This window comes from Apteryx rowi, unplaced genomic scaffold, assembly GCF_003343035.1.
Source record: "Apteryx rowi isolate R43461 unplaced genomic scaffold, aptRow1 scaffold_346, whole genome shotgun sequence".
NCBI classification, from domain to species: Eukaryota; Metazoa; Chordata; class Aves; order Apterygiformes; family Apterygidae; genus Apteryx; species Apteryx rowi.
The window spans coordinates 821662-841297 of NW_020449930.1; the positions used below are offsets into that span (position 1 = coordinate 821662).

The 19636-nt window shown below is 38.5% G+C and overlaps 1 protein-coding gene across 1 annotated transcript in view; it reads right to left on the minus strand.

Annotated features, from left to right (window-relative positions):
- DYNC1I1 (dynein cytoplasmic 1 intermediate chain 1) overlaps positions 1 to 19636 on the minus strand; it is a gene marked incomplete at its 5' end in the record, with an annotated part of 174393 nt that overhangs the window by 6518 nt on the left and 148239 nt on the right. Inside the window, one exon of the mRNA XM_026072651.1 lies at positions 13447 to 13572. Coding sequence (XP_025928436.1) covers positions 13447 to 13572 — 126 coding nt within the window. The remainder of the gene's footprint in view (positions 1 to 13446; positions 13573 to 19636) is intronic.

The following is a 19636-nucleotide window of genomic DNA, read 5'->3' on the forward strand; positions in this document are numbered from 1 at the left end:
TTCTCCTCCCATCCATCTTTTTTTGTGGCCAAAACTGTTTCAGCTTGAGGTGTCCAAATCTCAGAATAGCTTGTTTCCCTGAAAAAAAACCACTTTCCATCAAATTAACTATTCAGTGAGGATATTTCATTTATTCCTGGCTCCTTTTCTTCCCTGGAGCTTCTTGATCTTCAGGATGGGAGCTGACAACTCCTCTGCCTCCATCTCGCCATGCCCCTTCCCAGCACAGCTGCCCTCCGAGGGCTGGGGCTCTCCTGAGAAGGGGGAAAAGCGCAGCAGCACTTTCCGTGCCAGCAGCCTCCGCTTCGGAGGAGCCAGTTTCCCATACTCTCAAGAGAGCTTGGTGGTCTGTATTCAACCCATTGCATTTACTTTTAATGACTGTACTGGACGGGTAAATTTATGTGTCACTGCGATATCGGTTAATAAACTGCAGCACTGATTATTGGTGAAAGTATTTTGGAACCCCAATCACCAGGTTCATAATTACAGTTCGTGCCTTCCTCTAGAGCTCAGATGCCTTAGAGCAGACATAGGTGTGGGATAAACTTTCCCAACATTGTCTCTGGCTCAGGCAAGTTCTTAAGGAGTGAATTTTTCCAGCCAGAACAATCTAATCACTTCAAACATCGACATCCCGTGAACGCAGGTGTAAAAGGAGAATCTGAAAATGATCCATTACACCACAATTTGGAACCATCTGCTAGGCCAAAGTATGCGGTCTGCAGCTGGTCCAGGGACCATTTTGCCACACAGTGTTTTCAATTAACAGTTTACAGACAAGCCTGCATGGTGGTCTGAGATCCACTTAAGGGTGATAGTGGTTCCTGATTCAAAAATCTGTGAGCCACTCAAACACACTTTATAAAGTACCCCGTGCTTTCTCTTCTTATTTTTTGTCTACAAAAACCCRTCTTCTGATCTCAGTTACGTGGTGGGACTCTATAGCTAGACATCATGTTCCTGAGATCAGAAACTTTTGGATTAATATGCATCTCTTATTACCTGCATTTGGGTTTGCTGCTGTTGGGGCAGTGGGGGAGAAGCATGAAGGTTTGCCTTATTTCAGACAATCTATTTACTTGTCTCCATTCCATACACTGTCTTTGCAAAAAAGTCTCGTATCCAACACGGGAAAACAAAAACTATATGAAAATTAATCTTTCCCTCATTTTTAAAATACTTTCTTGCTATTATAATTTTTGAGAAAAGCAGGTAAACATTCTTTGATGAACTAGCTAATTAAATGAGAAAATATTCAGATTAATTTGAGTTTGTGAAAAACATAGCAAGTACGGTAAACTAGCTTTAATGACTAAACTCTCAGACTCCACAGTAAGTTCTTTGTGTGTGTGGTTTATCACCATCTTTATATTCCTTCAATTTAATAGTGTCATTAAATAAATGTAGCTTCAAGAGAATATTATCTTAGCCGTTTTCTCTAAGCAGAATTTTTGTCAACGTGTATTGTCCATATCATCCTCTAAAATTAAGTGTTGTATTGAAAAGAAATCTGCTGCAAACACTTGTACAATGGATTATCATCTGAATGCATTTATGACATTGTTAGGAAAAATATTTTTATAATGATAAAATATAACTATTTCAGCATGATCTTTTCGAAAAAGTAGAACAGACAATGGGCCTAATTCTCTGGGTAAGAGAGAGTACTTGCAGGATGAGGATCATAATGCTTACAAATTAAAAAAAATATAATTCTCCTTTAAACAACTGATCCTATCCTCTGGAGTTCAACAGATGTTTTATCACTGATTTTTAGGGCTGATTTGGGGGTGTAAATAGACACTCATATATAAACATTAAATATCTTGATACACGCACATACAGCAGGCAGGCATGCACCTATTCTGGCCCTGATCTTGCCCCACAGAATCAATTACAAAATGCCTTTGATATTCTCCTCAACCTATATGGATTTTTTTTTTTCCTGAAAAAGCCTATATTTTTCCAGGCAACACCCTATGCCACACACATGGATGGAAACAAAGTGGGAGGTAACATGCAGCGAAATGGCCACCAAAGTAACCAAGAGCACCCTTTTCACATAACTGCAGTCGCACTGTATTTAACTCTTGGGAGAGCCTAGCATCACTGTCAACAATGGCTGAAACCACTGGCAGGAACTCAAACCCCACATACTGCATGCAGATGATTTTAATAAGATACAGTGTTTAGACCACAAAGGATACACTCCAGAGTAGCTCTATATATATTTGTTTACTTAATTGAAGGGGTGGAATACCATAGGCAGCCTAAATACTGCATTTATTCTATGCACAGCAGTCAGTCTAGTGTCACGGACACAGTATACACCGCCCTTCTATGAAGTTAATTACTTAGCCCTCATCTAGATTAATGTCTGTTGTGATTTACTTCTTTGTAATTCACCAGCAGGGTCTGATTTAACTAGTGCTGCCATAGTAAAAAGAAGACAAAATATTAGCTTATATGACAAAAAAGCTTAATTTCAAACAGAAACAGAATACATTTTCAGGAAACTTTGACTTTTTCTCCTAAGGAGAACAGTAGCTGGTAAATTGTTAAGTATTTGATAGTAAATTCTGTTTTGAATACAAAACCAACAATGGTGGTGTTTTAATAATTTACATGTAATGTGCAAAGATAGACTGTATAAAGGGCCTCCATATGAATTCACACATTTGAATACCTACCGACTCTCCCGAACTTAAACCTCTTTGTCTATAGCAGTCCTCTTGGTACCAAGCTAACAGGAGAGCAGTCTAAAATGTAGTCTGTGAATTATACATGTATCACACACAAATGCATGCTAGGAAAACATTAAGACTACAGATTCTAACACTCCAAAGTTAGGAAATGTCAGAGTTTAGGTTAACTCCTTTAATTTGACTCTGTTACTCATTTTGCTTTATGATACAGTCTTTAATCTTTCTCAAAAACAAAACAAAACAAAAAAAACTAAACCTGTGCTGGATGCAAACCTCAATTACGGAAAATTTCAGCTCTAAGGACTAAAACTTGATAGGGCATATGGAAAAGAAAACAAGGAAGTGGAAAGCATCTTTAATTATAGACAATGCTGCAGATCCACCTATAATGTCAGAGTTGGTGCAGACTTTCCTAAACTAACTAAAAAGAATGATGTCCAAGCTATGAAACAGATCTTTTTTTTTCTTAATTGATGCTTAAAAAAGCTGCACTGATATCCCACTATGGAGAATAAAATATTAAGTAATTACAAGATTCTTGAAAGACATGACTGAAACTTGAAATTTAGATTACTTCTGGTTCCTTAGATCATCTCTTACTTTTAAAATATGAACTTTAAGCTATAACAATTTCCATTGCTGGCTTCAGTTTCTGCAGAAAAGGTATGTGGCTGACAGCACCAAATGCCAGCTCTTTTACCTACTGTGGCAACTAAGAGCCTAGGTCAAGAGAGCTCTGATTTGCTCAAGGTGGAGAACAGAGACTGCAGGCTAACCCACCTAACACCACACTGCTTTCACCACTCATTTTGTGGTGATTCTCTTCTACGGACCTCCTCACAGGATACTTCAATGGCAGTGACTACAGGCCTGTTCAGGTCCCCAGCAACAAAAGACAATTAATATAATTAAACTTTATGTCTAGTCATTAGACAGATATATGAGCAGCAGAGCATTATCACGTCTGCCATGCTTCAGAGAAGCTTCAAAAGAGGCGGTGCCCTAAGCAGCAAAGGTCTCACAGTTCCTATCTATTCATCACTTCTGCAGTACCATCAATTTACAGGTAAGGCTAAGAAAAACAGTGAGGCACACTGCGTGCCATTCAGCTCCCATGAGGATTTTAGTCCTGCTTTGATGCCCATTTCTCAGACAAAGTCATCGAGAACCTGTAATTTTTCGCATGAATTTCTGGACATTTAATGCTTTAAGTGATTACATAAGAACTCCTTCTCTACCAAATTATGCTTCCATTGCAGTAGAAAGCCTAAAAATGCCAAATCGATCAAAACTAGAAGGTAAGTGAAAGGAGCCTTCCATCTATTATTTCTTCAAATTCTTTGATCTTTATTGTCAGCTACCTTGACTTGGAAGAGTTGCCCCAGCATTTTTACATGAAATACCAGAGCTTCAGCCCTGTGGGGTAATGGACTGGTAAAAGCATCTCCCTGAAAGTACAGCTGAATAAAGGACTACCGCCTCAGGGAGGAAATAAATCACTGTGTCTTTGCTTAGCTTGCTTCCTTTCTAAAACAAATCGGCCGCGGCTGTTCCATGACTCACTCCAGGAAATCTACAGGAGCAGGAATCGTAAAGGACTTCTGCCACTGCTTTCTGGCTCCCTGTTGGCAAATGGTCGCTCTCACCAAAGTGAGGGAATGGACTGTTCAACGCTCTCGGTTTGCATGAGCATTGCTGCCATCTCTGAGATTCTGGACGCATTCCATTATTTGCAAAAGCTTATCCATGAAATAGCTGGGGTTTCTGCATTTCAGGCACAGACTTTTCAATCACTTTTCCATCACATCACCTACTAGACACTCAAGGATACATTTCACATTTAAATTAAACACTGAATATGGAATTTTAGCTGCTGAATAGGAGGATGTATTATGGGCCAGAGTTTTCCTTATCTGATATTTTAGGCTAAAATGCTGTTTTCTAAGTCATGAATTAAATAGTTTTTCATGTTATACTGTTTTTCAAACCATAAAAAAAAAACATAATTAAGGATTCTCAAAATGAAAACTGCTATTGGATGTGACAGGTTGAAACCACAGAAGCATCATAAGATCGTTAATTATACAAAACAGCTCTTTTCTCAGAAGTGTTTAACACCACAATGATAGTATATGAATTTCAATGAAATCTGCAAATTGCTGCACACAAACTGAGTTAAAACTAAATTTTGCATCTGGTATTTCTCCCCTTCCATACTCTGCATTACTTAAGCCATAAGCATTTTCCAGTTGCACTTCTTTTTACACTAGAAGAAAAAAAAGGGGAAAAAATCTTTCAGAGAAAGTATTTTATTCTCCTACCAACTAATTAATTATTTAAAATATATACTCCGCAAAACTATCAGCATACATTTACTTCAGCTCCCCTCCCCACCAATTTTCAAGGTTGGTGGGTCAGAACAGAAGAGACCAGCTGAAGCATTCACTCAGTCTCCACTACCTCATCTACAACTACCATCAAAAGTCTGAATCTAGATTATCTTTTCCACTGAGCCTCTTTGAGGGTTTTCAGGAGAAGCAGAAACTGAGGAGCTACTAGTGAAGCCACTGCTAGTGCAGATGCACTAAGCATCCAATAGATGGACCAGTATGTCAGATCCGCAGCCTCCTTTTGTTCTCTCTCTCATCCTCTGCACTGTTTCCCTTTTTAGCAGGAAAATACAGGAGAGTATCTATAGGAAGACTCTCACATGCCGCTATCTCTTCTGCCCCTCCTGCAGGCTTTACTGGGCGGAAAGGGAATGATCTCTTACAGTTTCTCTGTCACTCTCATCACTTCGTTATCTGAGTGCCTTCTAATAGTGCRTTAAGCTACATGATTAACTCCTGTCACATGTGGCTTGTTCCCTCTGATCCTCTCTGCAGGGGGAGAATCTGGGCCTTTGCAAGGGAAAAGGAAACATACGTCAGCTTTAAAAGTACTGTGCAAATGAATAAAAAAAGACTGGAGCCACATTTTTTTTGGTTCATTGGTTAGTTTTCTTAAGCTTTTTTATTTTGTATGATGAGGACTTGAGGAATTCTTATAAAAAATATTTTTATCATATTGGAAACTCATGTCTTTTTACCCCATGGACGTCTCTGGGGAACTAGTAAAAGATTATCTCTGGAGAACTACTGACACATTTTATTATAAGTAACTGAAAGATAAGGATGAAGAGTCAAGGGAACCTTTAGGATGACTATTTAACCCCTTTTCTGTCTGTTTTCACTAATGTCCATTTAACTTCAGAATGTGGTACTTTCACCTTTAGTTTTAACAAGTAATCTTCCAGTAGTAAAATGAAAGTGAAACTTCATATTCATTTATCATCAAACAGAAGAAAATCTATCTTTACTAAGAATGAACGTACATCAGGGCATCAGACAGGAAAGTGAGCCTGTGGTCAACCAAGTTCCATCTACTGCTGTACCACACACAAGCATGTTACAAAATCCTGTTCATAGGCTCCACCTTGACTGGAGAGAGGCTGTTTTTTCCCACTGTTCCTACCTGTTTTGGAACTTCAGTCTTTTGATAGTTAAAAATATTCTTCTAATATTTGACTTAAGCTAATACACAGTCAGCTTGAAGCCAGGTGTTTTTGGGACAGCCCTGTCTTCAACCTCATTAGCTCTCTCTATCTGGTCCTGAGTACTCCTGTGTCTATAAATATATGAATCATATTTATTCCTCTCAGCCTCAGCCTTCCACACCAAGTTCTTTAGTCTCTTTCTATAAGCTAGTCTTGTTTCCCAGATGAATATGCTTCAAGCATTCTTTGAAAATATTTGTATTTTTAAGCGAGGGGGAGGAGGGGGAACAATTTTGAAGTCATCTCTTAAATAATGTCAGTTTTCTGAAGTTGCTTTGTAAGTTAGGAGATCATGATAAAGGTGATTCAGTAGGGCAGAGTGCCAGTGGCACAGCATGAAGTGCAAAAGGTGCAAGGTAGCAGACAAGGCCTGGACTGGCACTGGAGATACATAGCTTCAACCCTCAACAACAGGTCTTGGATAAGTCACTTCAGTTATGTCATGGTTTGGTTTTCCCACTTGCAAAATACTTCCTTAACAATGGACTGTCATTAGGAATATAAGCCTTTGCTCTGTAAGGTTCTCCAATCTGCTGTGATGAAGATTATTTAAGTACCAAAACACACTGAAAGAACAAGATAACTCACAACCTTTTCCATTTCTTATCAGACTAGTACTACAACTGTACTGACATGCGTACAGTCATGGATAGGGGTGTATATGTGTACTCACAGGCATAAGTGTATGTATTTATAGTATGAATACAGCCAAGCCTTGCTTTAAACTGTAAAAGTATTTAAATGTTTCGTTTTAACTTATCAACATAACAACATTGTTTTTCCATAGGAGAATAAACCAGTGCTTACATAAAGACCTCAAAGCATTCACAGTAACCTAAAGTAATGAATATTGTAATGAGAAACACAAGTATTTAGGGTGATAATGACTGGACTTTGCTCTACTTAGATCGGCTCACCCCCTATGGAGGCTACCAAAGCTTAAAGATTTTATCACCCTAGTAATCAGCAATGGGTAATGGCCTTCATAAAACACAGTAATTAAATTGACTGATTTCAAACTAGTGCATTTTTTTCATTAGGGAGTTCTTATTTAACTTACTTCAAAAATCCCTTTGTGAATAGTGGCTATATCAGTCAAAATTCAAACGATGAGGGATGAAGAGTTTGTTCTGTTGAGGATTTCAGTTATTATTTAAGTAAAAAGTCAGTTCCTAGTATGCTGTCATTCTTTTTTCCTTTGGTCATCCAAGAGCTTCTTTTTTTAAAAGTTTCTCAAGACTGAAATTATAAAACTGGGGGCAGAGTGGAAACAAATCAAGCCCCTAGTTCTTTATATTTTCCAGCAACTAGTAAGAGATCCTGCTTTGTTAAAACAAGCTTTTAAAATCCTCTGAGGCCACCATTCAAATCTCCATAGCAAAAACATCAATGGTGAAATTCAGGCTCTGTCTCACAATCCATTTAATTAAGCTTTATGCCTGGATTGTTTTAACTACTGTATCTTATTTGATCTTTGTACACTTTTGAATAAAACTTGGTGTAAGTATAACCCCCTATTATTACTCAAATTTACTTTCACAATATGCGTGAGCCATTCACCTGTGTTCCAAGAATTCTCACAACTCATCTCAGACTTTAAAATAAAATACTTTATGGCAGGTCTCAGTTCCACTTTTGTGGAAAAAACATCCCTTTCCTAACCCAGTATATACTATTCAAGTGCTTTATGATGGTAGAAGAAAATCTACTCAGATAACTACACAACACAAAACCTAGCTTTGTATTTCTCTCCTTTGGACTACAGCAGTTTTTAGCTGCATAAAAGAGACACTGGATACATTTTCCATACAAAATCTACAGTGAAATACAGGGATCTCAGGATAGACGTACAAAATACCAACCCTTCCCCACTGTACCCAGAAAAATAAGTGACTTAATAGTCACGCTGAAATGCGAGAGTTGGTCATGAATATGCATTCTTCTCTGCCTCAAACCTTAAGAATCTCAGAGCAGCAGTTAAAGGCTGCCAAAATCAAAGGGAATTATTTTAGAGCCACCAATTATTTTATAGCCACTCCCTATTGTAGCACTTTGTCCACGTATTCAAGGCAGTTGCCAGCTCCTCCCTCACCAGTCATGCACTTCAAAATACGACACAGGATTAACACACATCATGGAGCAAATGTGTAAGTAAGACTCTCTTGGGCTTTTCTGCCTTTTGTAAATTTAGCAGTCAGACAAGACTAGTAACTTATCTTATGTTTTTACCCCAACAGTTGAAGTTTTCCTGCTCAATCAAAAAGTAAATTGGTTTATTCATGACTGCTGTTCTGGAAGTTGTCATTTTACCCACCAGAATCAATGCTTTTCACTTCACTTGAAAGTGTTGCAATTAAAACTTTTGCCATTTTGATGCAACAACTACATTTTAAATGTGAGTCAATCAGAATTCACTTTTCAACGTACATTGCAAACAGCCCAGTGCAGAAGCTGTAAAGGGGCTTAAGCAGACATTAACTTTTAAACCTAACAAGTCATGTAAATGTAAATATGATGCTGATTTCATTGGAAGAGAGGACACGGATGATAACTGTGCAAAGATTTCCCATGGAATTGCTTTCTTTGGCAAAGCCTAGCGGGCAGAGCCAGCTTTCCTGGATGCTCTAGGGAAATACTTTTTCTTACCTTTCTCCAGTTTCACCTGGCATGCAGGTCATCCTTTAAAAGCATGACTAGAATCAACTGTCTGAAACACTGCCAAACAGATGCAACAGTTTGTCCTGTTACTAGTTTAACAAAACAAACAATATATAGTAACAAGCTCCTCGTGATTAGTTTCAAACTCTCTTCTGTAATCCTGTGCTGAAAACTTATTTTAACTTTATATTTTACTACAATTAAATAATAAATCATTGATTTACAGTTTCTATCTATTTATCCAAACTGCAAACAAATTATGCCCTAGAAGAGATTAATGGAAAAAAGAAATAATGGAAGGTGGAAGAGAAGCTGCTTCTTTCACAACTGAAGGCACAAACAGCATTCTAAATGAGCCAGGTAAGCAACAAATGTGGTTGTTAGAGAATATTTATGAGAGCGGCAACTGTGTAATATCACTGAAGCACGCACAATGGGAGCAAGCTTTTTATAAAATATATCTACAAAAGAGACATGTAGTTAGGTCTAACTATCAATCATCTGGACATGTGAATAAATCTATAGTCAGTGGTCCATGTTCTGCTAAAATCAACTTTTACCATACAGAAAACTTGTTGCCCAGTAAAAAAGCCATAAGACCACAGAAGCTAAAATGACATGTTTTACATACCACCACAATAATAATATCTCAACTATTAGAACAGAAAAGGTTTGCATATTTAGATCTCACAGAGAGCAAAGCATATTTATAATGACTGATTAAATTCTCTGAATAAGTGACTTAGGTTGAAGATGACATCACACCGAAACAACCAGATTTGTTTTCTTTTTAAATTCACATTCTTTAAACCAGTAGTTACTGATCTACAAGATCACATCTATATGGACTATTTAAGTCTCTTCTCCCCTGGAAGTGTATAACTCCCATTAATGCTAATGGGCATAAAGCACAAGCATTGAGGAGCAAATAGACCCCTCACTGTGAAAATAAATGTGTTCAGTTATTTTCAGACACGATGCTGAAATCAAACAACTAAAAGTACATAGTCTAAGGAGATAGCATTATATAGCCTAACTGAAAATGTCACCATTATTTTTAACTCCCTGGTCATGGACTCTGTCATATTCTTCATGTTTCTGCTATTTGTCATAAAGACCATGACTGGATGACATGTCAGAATGAAAAGGGTCAAATCCTAAATTCTTACGCAAGAAAAGCAGCCCTGATCTTAAACTCCTTGCCTTTGCAAAGGATGCAAGGTTAGGCCTTAAAGCTTAGGTTTTCACTTAGGCCATATAATATTTTCTCTTTACACCATAACCATGGGTTGATTGCAGCAATAAATTTACTGTTCTCTAGAAGAGGTCTTTAAAACAGTGATGAATATAACAAGGTAAAAATTCTTATCACTTACATGATTTGGTATCTTCCTTAATGATTTAATATCTTAGTATGTTTGCTGCTCTGACCAAAATTCATTGAATCAATTCTGCTTGTTCAAACAGGTAAGAAAATTTGCTTATATACCAATGTGAGGTTCAAAGACACTGTGCTTTATTTTAGTGCAACAACACATATATCCAGCTCTTTTCATGATGGAACCAACTTGTTGCAACTTTATAGCTAGTCTAATGAGATGTTTTGAACAGTCATGGTGAAAAGGAAGGTTTAAGAAAGGGTGAAATAAGAAGTGGAGTATTAATGTTTTCAGTGAATGTATTTAGGGTCTTTGCAAAAGCCTGCTGACTCTCTGATGGAAGTAATCACACTCATCGTCCCAAATCAGAAAGGTACATCTTCAAACAAATGGATGCTATCAGGTTATCCATCAGTCAGGGATGAGCTTTAAAGACACTGTAGCCTAATGGCATGCCAGCTCTTCCAGCAATGACACCTTTTCAGAAGTCAGAGCCAGAAGAGAAGCGTTGTAGAGCTGAAAGATCAACTATTGTGGCTGAGCGTAATGTTTTATGATATGGTTGAGTCAAATGTGAGTTAGGTGTTGCTAAATGCTGTGCAGTCCAGCTCCCTGCCCCTTGCCCCCAGCCACATGTTCACATCACTTCCCTTGTACTGTTGCTGGTGCTCATCTGCTCTCCCAGGGTCAGTTAGCTCATGGAGAAAAATACCCTGAAAAACAAAAGGTCAATACTGCTCCACTGATTTAGCTCCTTCCACCACAACGTGGGGTCACATAAGCACTACTACTGGCATGAAAGGGGGACAGCACAGTATGTGGCTAGGGATGATCGGCTGACAGAGGGCGCAGGGCTGCCCCTTTCAAACTGAACCCTGAGCCCTGCCCAGCCATATCCCAGAACCAAACCCACATGAAAAGGATAGTCATCCCAGATTAGCCAAGGGTCTCACTTATCAGCGTCTACATACTGAAGGAAAGAGGGAGCCTCAAAGGCTGCCATAGTTCTGCCAAACACTTCCAGAGAGGCATGTACATGCCATGGATCCACTGTGCATCATGCCTGGGAACAGCTACGTAATCCACGTAACTCATCAGAGGGCTCTTTATGAACTGGCACAGAGGGTTAGTGAGCGAAGAAGCTGCTGTTCACTGCACAAGCCCTTGGTTGCAAGCATTAGAACTGCAAAGTATTTCTGCATCTCCCTTAAGGGAGTGCTTTGTACTGACAAGAGTTGTGCTGGAGAATAGCTGAGCACCCTCCTCCTCCTTCTTTTTTAAACCAGAAAAAGCTCCTAACAACACAGCAATCCTGGTAATATCTGAGGCGGCGGTCCAGACCACCTCTCCTAAATTTGGTACAGGAATTACTGCAGAGACCGAGACTGCCAAAATGAGTAGTAACTGCAAAAAGAACTGTAAATGAACTAGGCAGCAAATTAGTAAGTTCCTTCATTTATTTTGAAAGGGGAGAAGGGGTGTCAATGGCCCATGACATGTCAGCTGCTGTATGGACGGACATTTATCTATTTGCACAAGTATGTATGGAGCTGAGCTGGAGACGCTGGGACTCTGCACAGGCCGAGCATATAACATCCGTGAAGCAGAACATGTTATGTAACACTGATCTGGACTTGCACAAATAACTACTTTTGAATGGCTCTCTTTTCTTTCTCTTTTCAAGTCACAGAAGCCCTGACTTTCTTTTTGATCTGAGTGTATCACTGTGACTCATTTTGCAAGTTGAATTCTGATTATGCAGTGAAAAGACCAAAAACTTAAATATTACTTCTTCTGCAGAGAACACTAAATCTATTTTCTCCTGGGTGAGCTTGCAGGGATAAACAATCCTGTGAATGGTTTCATGTATGATATGCAAAAAGAGACATTTCTACAGCCTGTCTAGACTCCCAGACAAGATCAGACTGTGTTGTCATGAGAGACATTTCCATAGCCTGTCACATCACTTGAAAGACAGAAAACCCACCACTTCAGAACAATCATGCAAAAATAAAAAATAAATAAAAACAGCCTGACCTGCCAGTGTTGTAGTGGAAATTTGAATATAATAACCTCACACAGTTTAGAAATTATGCTAACAATACAGCAAGAAGTTTCAGCAAACATTTGTGAAGAAAGGCAACTCCTGCACAAGTGAATGCAATCCAAAAATATGAGTCAGGCACAAGCAATTTTGCTATGGGCCATAAAATCACTTTATATGAGTTATAGATAATTCTGTATGTATTCTATAATGTTTCCCTACTGTGTAGAGATGGATATCTCAGTATCCTATCACAGATAATGATGGAAAACAAATTCTCTACATAAAAGCTGATTGCTCAAAGATTCATCCCTGACTGTTCCAAGGAATTGTAATGCCGACAGAACACTTTACACTGTACTCAACAAAGAGGCAGATTCCGTCAGTGCCAAACATACTGCAGTTTAGATGGTTTTTATAGTATGTAGTAGGGTAAATTGGGAGCAGCCTTAGACACAGAATACACATCCTGCTATTTCTCAGCGCCTACATATTCTCTTTATCGCTCATGCATCTACAGTCCTTCAGAATGATACCTCTCATTTCCTCCTGTTAGCACCTTTGCACATATTCAGACAGTGGTATTAAAAGAACAGATTTGTTCTTTGCATGCCACGCTGAGAAAATGTGCAACATCAAGCTAGTCATGAAGTCAGAGACATTAGAATATAAAAGGTGAATCCTACAAGACCAACTTCAGAACAACACATCTTCTTTCTGCAACTGTATTGTCCTCTTTATGTTCCTTTGTAACTTTTTCCAACTGTACTCAAGGAACCACTTCTTAAAAGAATTAAAAATTGTTAATAAACATTGAAGACCCTCAAAACAGACTTCCTCATAAGACTTTCACTAGTTAACTCTTCTGCAAGGTACCTTTACAGCTACCACACTGCTGGCAACCCAAAATCAATGGGGATTCCAATGAAAGTCACCTGGCACCTTCTCTGGGTGTGTCCTACTCGTACATAATGATGTATGATCTTTTCTCAAACTTGGAGGTGGTACCCTCCAGGAGTTGAGTCTTTGAAAAAAAAGAAAAAAAAAAAAAAAAGGAGGTACCTCTCCAACATCATAGATCCATATGCGGCCTTCTGAATCACCAACTGCTACCTCCTTCCCAGCCTGGGCCCAGCGGACACGGTTGAGGGCAGAAGCTCCTTCAATTGTCACGCTGGCTGTGGGAACCTGTTGAAACAACAGCAATAGAAATGACAATAAAATCCTGCTACCTGTGACTCTACAGGTCAGTTTAGAACGTTCTGTTTAGCTGGATGAGTCACAAGTCCCTTGACACTGCTGAAAGTAACCTACAACCCTCGTTAGGGGGAAAGAATAAAAAGGGTTCATTGTTTCTTCAATCACATGCGCTAAAAAGAGGCAAGACTAAGAGATTGCTTGGAATGGGTAGGGAAGACTTTTCCACAGTAAAGGGCAGCAAACAAACCAATTTTTCTTTACTTTGAAGACACGCAAACCACATCAGCTTTCTCAAAAGACACTGATATATGACCAAGAATCAACTGACTGAGAATCATTTCAGTCTTATCCTGGGTTCTTACCCATTACTTGGACCCAAATAACCTGACTGATCACAGAAAAATCCTAATATTCATGCTGACATATCCTTTGAATTCATACTCAAATCTGTGGCTAGATATAAAGGTCAAAGCTCAGGTATTATTTAAGAAGAGCCCTGAGAATGACTTAAGAGTGAGGATGCAGCAGAAATGAGAACAGCTGAACTCACGTTTAGAAACTCCTATATTCCCACAATTCTCTTTTATACTTGTCCCATATTCCCAGGAGCCACCTTCTTGTTTAAATATATCTAGATGCTGTTTAATCCCCCCACAGTCAACAAACAAATCAACAGATGATCCACAAGAATACATGAAGATTCTGGTTAGCATATAGGATGAATAGAGAGCAATGAACATTACCTTTGGAGAAGTATTTGTAATCTCTACTGGAATTAAGCCATCACAGAGATGCTGGAGGAGGAAGAATTTGTGTGGGTTTGTCCCATATAGGTAGATCACTCAGTTGATTTAGGGCACTTCACAGGACAAGTGATGGGTAACCTGTAAGTCTGCTAATGCTCCACCAAGCCACCTTTAATAGGAGAACCTGCCTGAGCAAGGAGTCTACAGTTGGCATGGCAGACCTCTGAACAGAGGTTTTTAGCTTTTATGCATCTAGGTCAGGGCAAATGGAACAGGATGGTAGTTGCAAAAGCAGCTCCTCCATCAGACTAATCCTCAGGAACAGGTCTTAGTCACCTGGAGGGATGGGGACAAGGGAATGTCCCAGGATCTATGACTGGACATGGAATTGGGAACAGTCCAGGCAGGAAGAAGCATCTGGATAGGAACAAGAGTCTGGGCTACATCTGGAGGAGTGACAGCTACTCCTGCCCTTGTTGGGGGGCAGAATGTGCAGAAGCAGGAAGAAGGAAGCTTAAAGGTGATATTAAAACCAGATCGGTAAATTGAGAAACTAACAAGGTTAACAAAAACAATGTTTGACTAACTTCATCTCAGCTTTTAGGCTGTAGTTTTATATTGTAGGTGCAAAGATCTACAGGAAAAATAATTTTAAGACGTTTTTATACTTCCACACCAATCTCCCTCTTCTCCTCAGCTCTAACCCCTTCAGTACGTCATGCAAGATTGGTGACGGTAGGAAGCAAAACCTTTGCAGACTTCCAGAGAGACTCCAGCCCTGGCCACAGCATGTGCAAAGCCCCTCTAGCAGCAGAGCAATGATTCGAAAGCGGGGCTGCTGCCTTGCACCTCTCCATCTGGAAACTCCCCACTTCTCTGTCACAGACTCTGACTAAAGGCTGTAAAACCAAACTGGTACCTAGCACAATGGGCTTGACAAGCTAACTTGGCATCTCTGTAAATGGCTGCACAGTGGTGTCCCCAGTCCCATACAGGTAACAAAAAAGATTTTGTTTGTAGAATGATTTAGAAATAATGCCGGATAGCAATCAGAAAGCAGAGACTATCCTCCCCTTTTAAGAAGTTATTCAGAGGCACATAAACCACTGAACTCATCTCTCCATTGTTTCAGGCCTAGGTCCTGTCCAAGGCAGCATTACCAATAAAAGCCGGCATCCACTCTAACTCCTCAACCAAGCTACATTACTGCTTAGTGTGTTCGAGGCAATGGCTTAACTCTGACATTGGGTCACTGACCCATGACAAAAATCACTTTAAAAAACAGGCAAGTTTTACTCCTTTGACTACTGATTTCTACAAAAAACCCAAAACTATTTTAATTCCAGCCAAAATTAATTGCATAACATTTGGAAATGGGTTTCTTCAAACAGCAACTAAATGCTGCATTTTTAGAGCACTAATCCACTAACCAGCTACGTTTCTCAGAAAACTGTAGATCAAAGATATTTGTTTCAAATGAATTGCACAGTGTACATTTAAGACACTGAATTTTTAGAAGATCTTTCAGAAGGCTGAAATATATAATACTGGAACTGTTTTTGTTGTTGTTAATACAGCACTCTTTCAGTGTTCCACATAAAAACAAACAGCATGCATGCTGCAGATACAAAACACAACCTATTTTTAAAAATCCAATGGTTTTGTAAAATCCTATTACTACTCCACAGAGCTGTCTAACAACACAAAAAGTAATCATGAAATAGTCTTTTAAAATCTAAACAAAAAGCCTTTCCTCCAGTGGTACAGAGAGAAATACAGTCAAACCCTATTATCTTAAAATAGATTTCCCTGCTTCGAATAGTGATAGGTTAAATTACACACACCTATTTTAGATTTCAAAGATCTGAGTTCATTTTATAATGGTGATATGGTAGCATTATGTTTTAAAAATTATATTTAAAATACTTTATAAATCTCTAAAGTTGGTGTTTGTCAGATTTTTAACCATTTTGAAATGAGATTTAACAGGTAACAGATTGAGAAAGACATACTCAGAAAAACCTGAACAATAAGAATATACTTTTTTACTTTTCTTGCTTAGGTAGTGTCAAAACCTGCTTGTAAATATATCTTTTATCTATTTCTAGGAATAGACACCATCTTCACACTTTCAAAGCAAAGCTATGACATGCAAAAGAAAAGTATGCTTGAAAAGAACATAATACAGCAGAAATATGCAAATTTATAAATCAGTGTAATATCAGTTTATAGATAAATAAGACTCATCAATAACCCAGAGACCTTAGACACCTTCTCTAACATTGATCCAAAAAGAAATTTTACGGATACATAGGTAAGAAATCAGCAATTGCTCTCCTGAAAATATATGCAAATCTCACATACTCATCCACAGAAATATTAATTCAGTTTGCAAAAGCCTGAAGAAGTGGGGCAAGTTTTTTGCTTTTTAAAGTTTTTTTTTATATTCATTTAACAAATATAAATCAAATATGATAACTTGCATAGCTATCAGTAAAATCATTTCTGGTATCCACAGATCAAAATGCAGCACACAAATACTCCTGTCATTTTAAACTGAATAATTAGAGTGATTAAATCTGTGGTATGGTCAAATGATTTTAGTTATTTTGATCAGAAAGCATCTAGAACTCAGGCAAAATGTTTTTAATAAATCTGTGGAATAACACTAGCGGCAACTGTGTTACATTTCAAAAATTTGAACATAGCTTATTATAACTAAACCCAGGTATTATTGGTTTACAAAATAATACCTAAATAATAATGTGGCTTATTTCCCAAATTAAACAAAACCAGGTCTCATCAAGAACAATCATATCTAGTTCTTACACAGAGATTTTTATGAATAGCTAGCAGTTAAAACATTAATATACCTGTCATTTTCTACTGTCTCCATAAATACTTTGACATCATATATCTGACGTCTAAAACTAATAATGTGCATAGCTGCTTCAAGATTTTTTATTACAAGATTAAGTGCTGACAAAGACTTTTTCTTAGTAAATAGTAGAGCAGATTCTGGTTGCATAATCAATTATGGAAATCCTGAAAATTATAAACTAATTATGACCTACTAGGCAGAGGTTCAAAGGAAACAATGATCACTTTCAGTTGCAATGTTTAAAAGAACTGCTTAAAGTTCTCATTTTCAGTGGTACTTGTATGTCTGATACTGCCTCTCTTGCATAACAAAACTGCACATAAATTCAGATTCTCCCAGTCTATCACTTCCAGAGATTTTTTAATCTGTTTCATCAGTGCTCAGTAAGGAAACCAAATGGTACTTCTTCCTCCAGAGATCCAAATTCAATTCTCATTAAAAATACAAAGCTATAATAATACCACGGAGATAATTCCAGTCTGATCCTCACATGAGAGCTGATTTTGACCTCTCAGAATGGAAATCATTTGTGAAATCCAGGGTGGCCTTACATGCAAAAGAAATGCAGGACTGAGCTTGAAATTAATTTTTTTTTTGTTGATGTTCCTATGTATTTATATGTAAACACACTGAAAATATATCAGCAGTTTTCTGCATACAGCCTTACTATTGATGGGAATGGGATCAAGCGGTCCATACTAATTTTCTGGAAAGAAATTATGGTCTCATTGAATTAAATGGCAAAACATCAGTTGATTTCAGGCAGAGCAGGATTTCAGCTCTGGTATTTGGGGGGAAAGGTGTTTTTTTCTTCCTTCTTCTTCTTCTTAAAATGCTGGGTTTTATGCTCTGTGTTTAAGCCTGCATTAATGAGAACACCTGAAGGATATGTCTCTCCTTTCCCAAAATAAATTCTGCGGAGACTCCTCCTGTATATCCTCCAGCTGTATGTGTTCTAATTAAAAAGGCTGAGCTGCTTCCTGCCCAGAGGACTTCAAAAGGCCTTACTGCTCCACTTGACAATGCAGTGCGCAGTGTTGGTTCCTCTTATGTGTCCATACTTATTTATGGCAAGCACCATTCACTGGAAACCACAAACTGTGCCTGTATTTTACTTTGGCTGAAATGTATATCATGTTTACATGAAAGGCATATTAATGAACAAACTAATCTCAAAGAAAAACACTGTAGGAAACAGGGTGTGTGTGTGGGGGAAATACTGCCGTTTGTGCTCTGCATCTTTTCTTTCTTTAAAATGAAAATAACCTGTCAGTTAAAATATGACCCCGTTTTTATGCTGTACTTTTGTTTTGTTCTTAATTTTACACGGAATTGAGTAAAAATATGCAAAATTTCAGTAATGGAAAAATATTTCAATTCCCATTCTGAATATTGATTGCTGGTCAAATATGACTTTAGGTAACATGACAGTTTTTCTCAAAATCATCTTCAAAAGGAAATTCAAATCCAGCAGAAATAATGTCAATACAAATCTGCAGTGTTTTTTTGATCTGAATAGGAGAAAAAAAAAAACAGGGCATTCATCATATTTAGGAAGCGACTTAAAAAAAAATAAAACAGTATTTTCCATTCTGAGTCTCTGCAAAAAGCTGATTAATCCTTTCCGCATCAGTGGATTTTAAAGCTGTGACATTTTATCCCCAATGGTCCCATCTATTGAGTTAATACAACAGTATAAAAATCTGTTTTATTTTTCTTTTGCATTTGTGCTTTTAAATGTCACGGCAGGCTTTGCAAATTTTGAAGAGAAAAAAAGGTGGAAGAGTAGCAAATCATAAATAACACGTGAGAAAGATTCCCTTAAAAAAAAAAAAAGGCAGAATAGCTAGTTATTCAGAAAGGTAAGAGGTGAAAGAAGGAACATGAGCGCATGAGATTTCAATCAGGATGGAGGCGCTATTATGGGGCTTGCAAGCTGTTATAATCTCACGAACATTTGGAGTAGGGGATGATTATGAAGGAAAATTAAATCTCTCACTAAAACACGAAATAATAACAAACAAGCAGTCCTAAGAGCAGGAGGCTTGGAAAAAAAGGCCGCCTCGAAAGTGCATCCCAGCCGCGGGATCTCGCGGCCACAGGAGCGAGGCTGGGCAGGTCCGTGCGGTGGTTGCAGCGCTGTCAAGTTGTGACAACCTGAATGCGCGGAGGCACCAAAAAAGTGGTATTGCAAATGCCTCGCTCAAGTGCGGTGTGGAGAAAAAAAAAAAAGGAATTACGAAATAGGAGCGGTTTTAAAAGTGTACCTTAAAACAACACTGAGGGGAGGGAGAATCCGCCCCGCGCAGGCACCGCGCGTCTTTATTTGCGTTCGCTGCCCGGCAGGAGCCGCCCCTCCCCCAGCGCCTGCAGGTACCGAGAGCCGCGGCCTGGCGGCGGGGGCGCCCCGGGGCCTGCTCCCCCC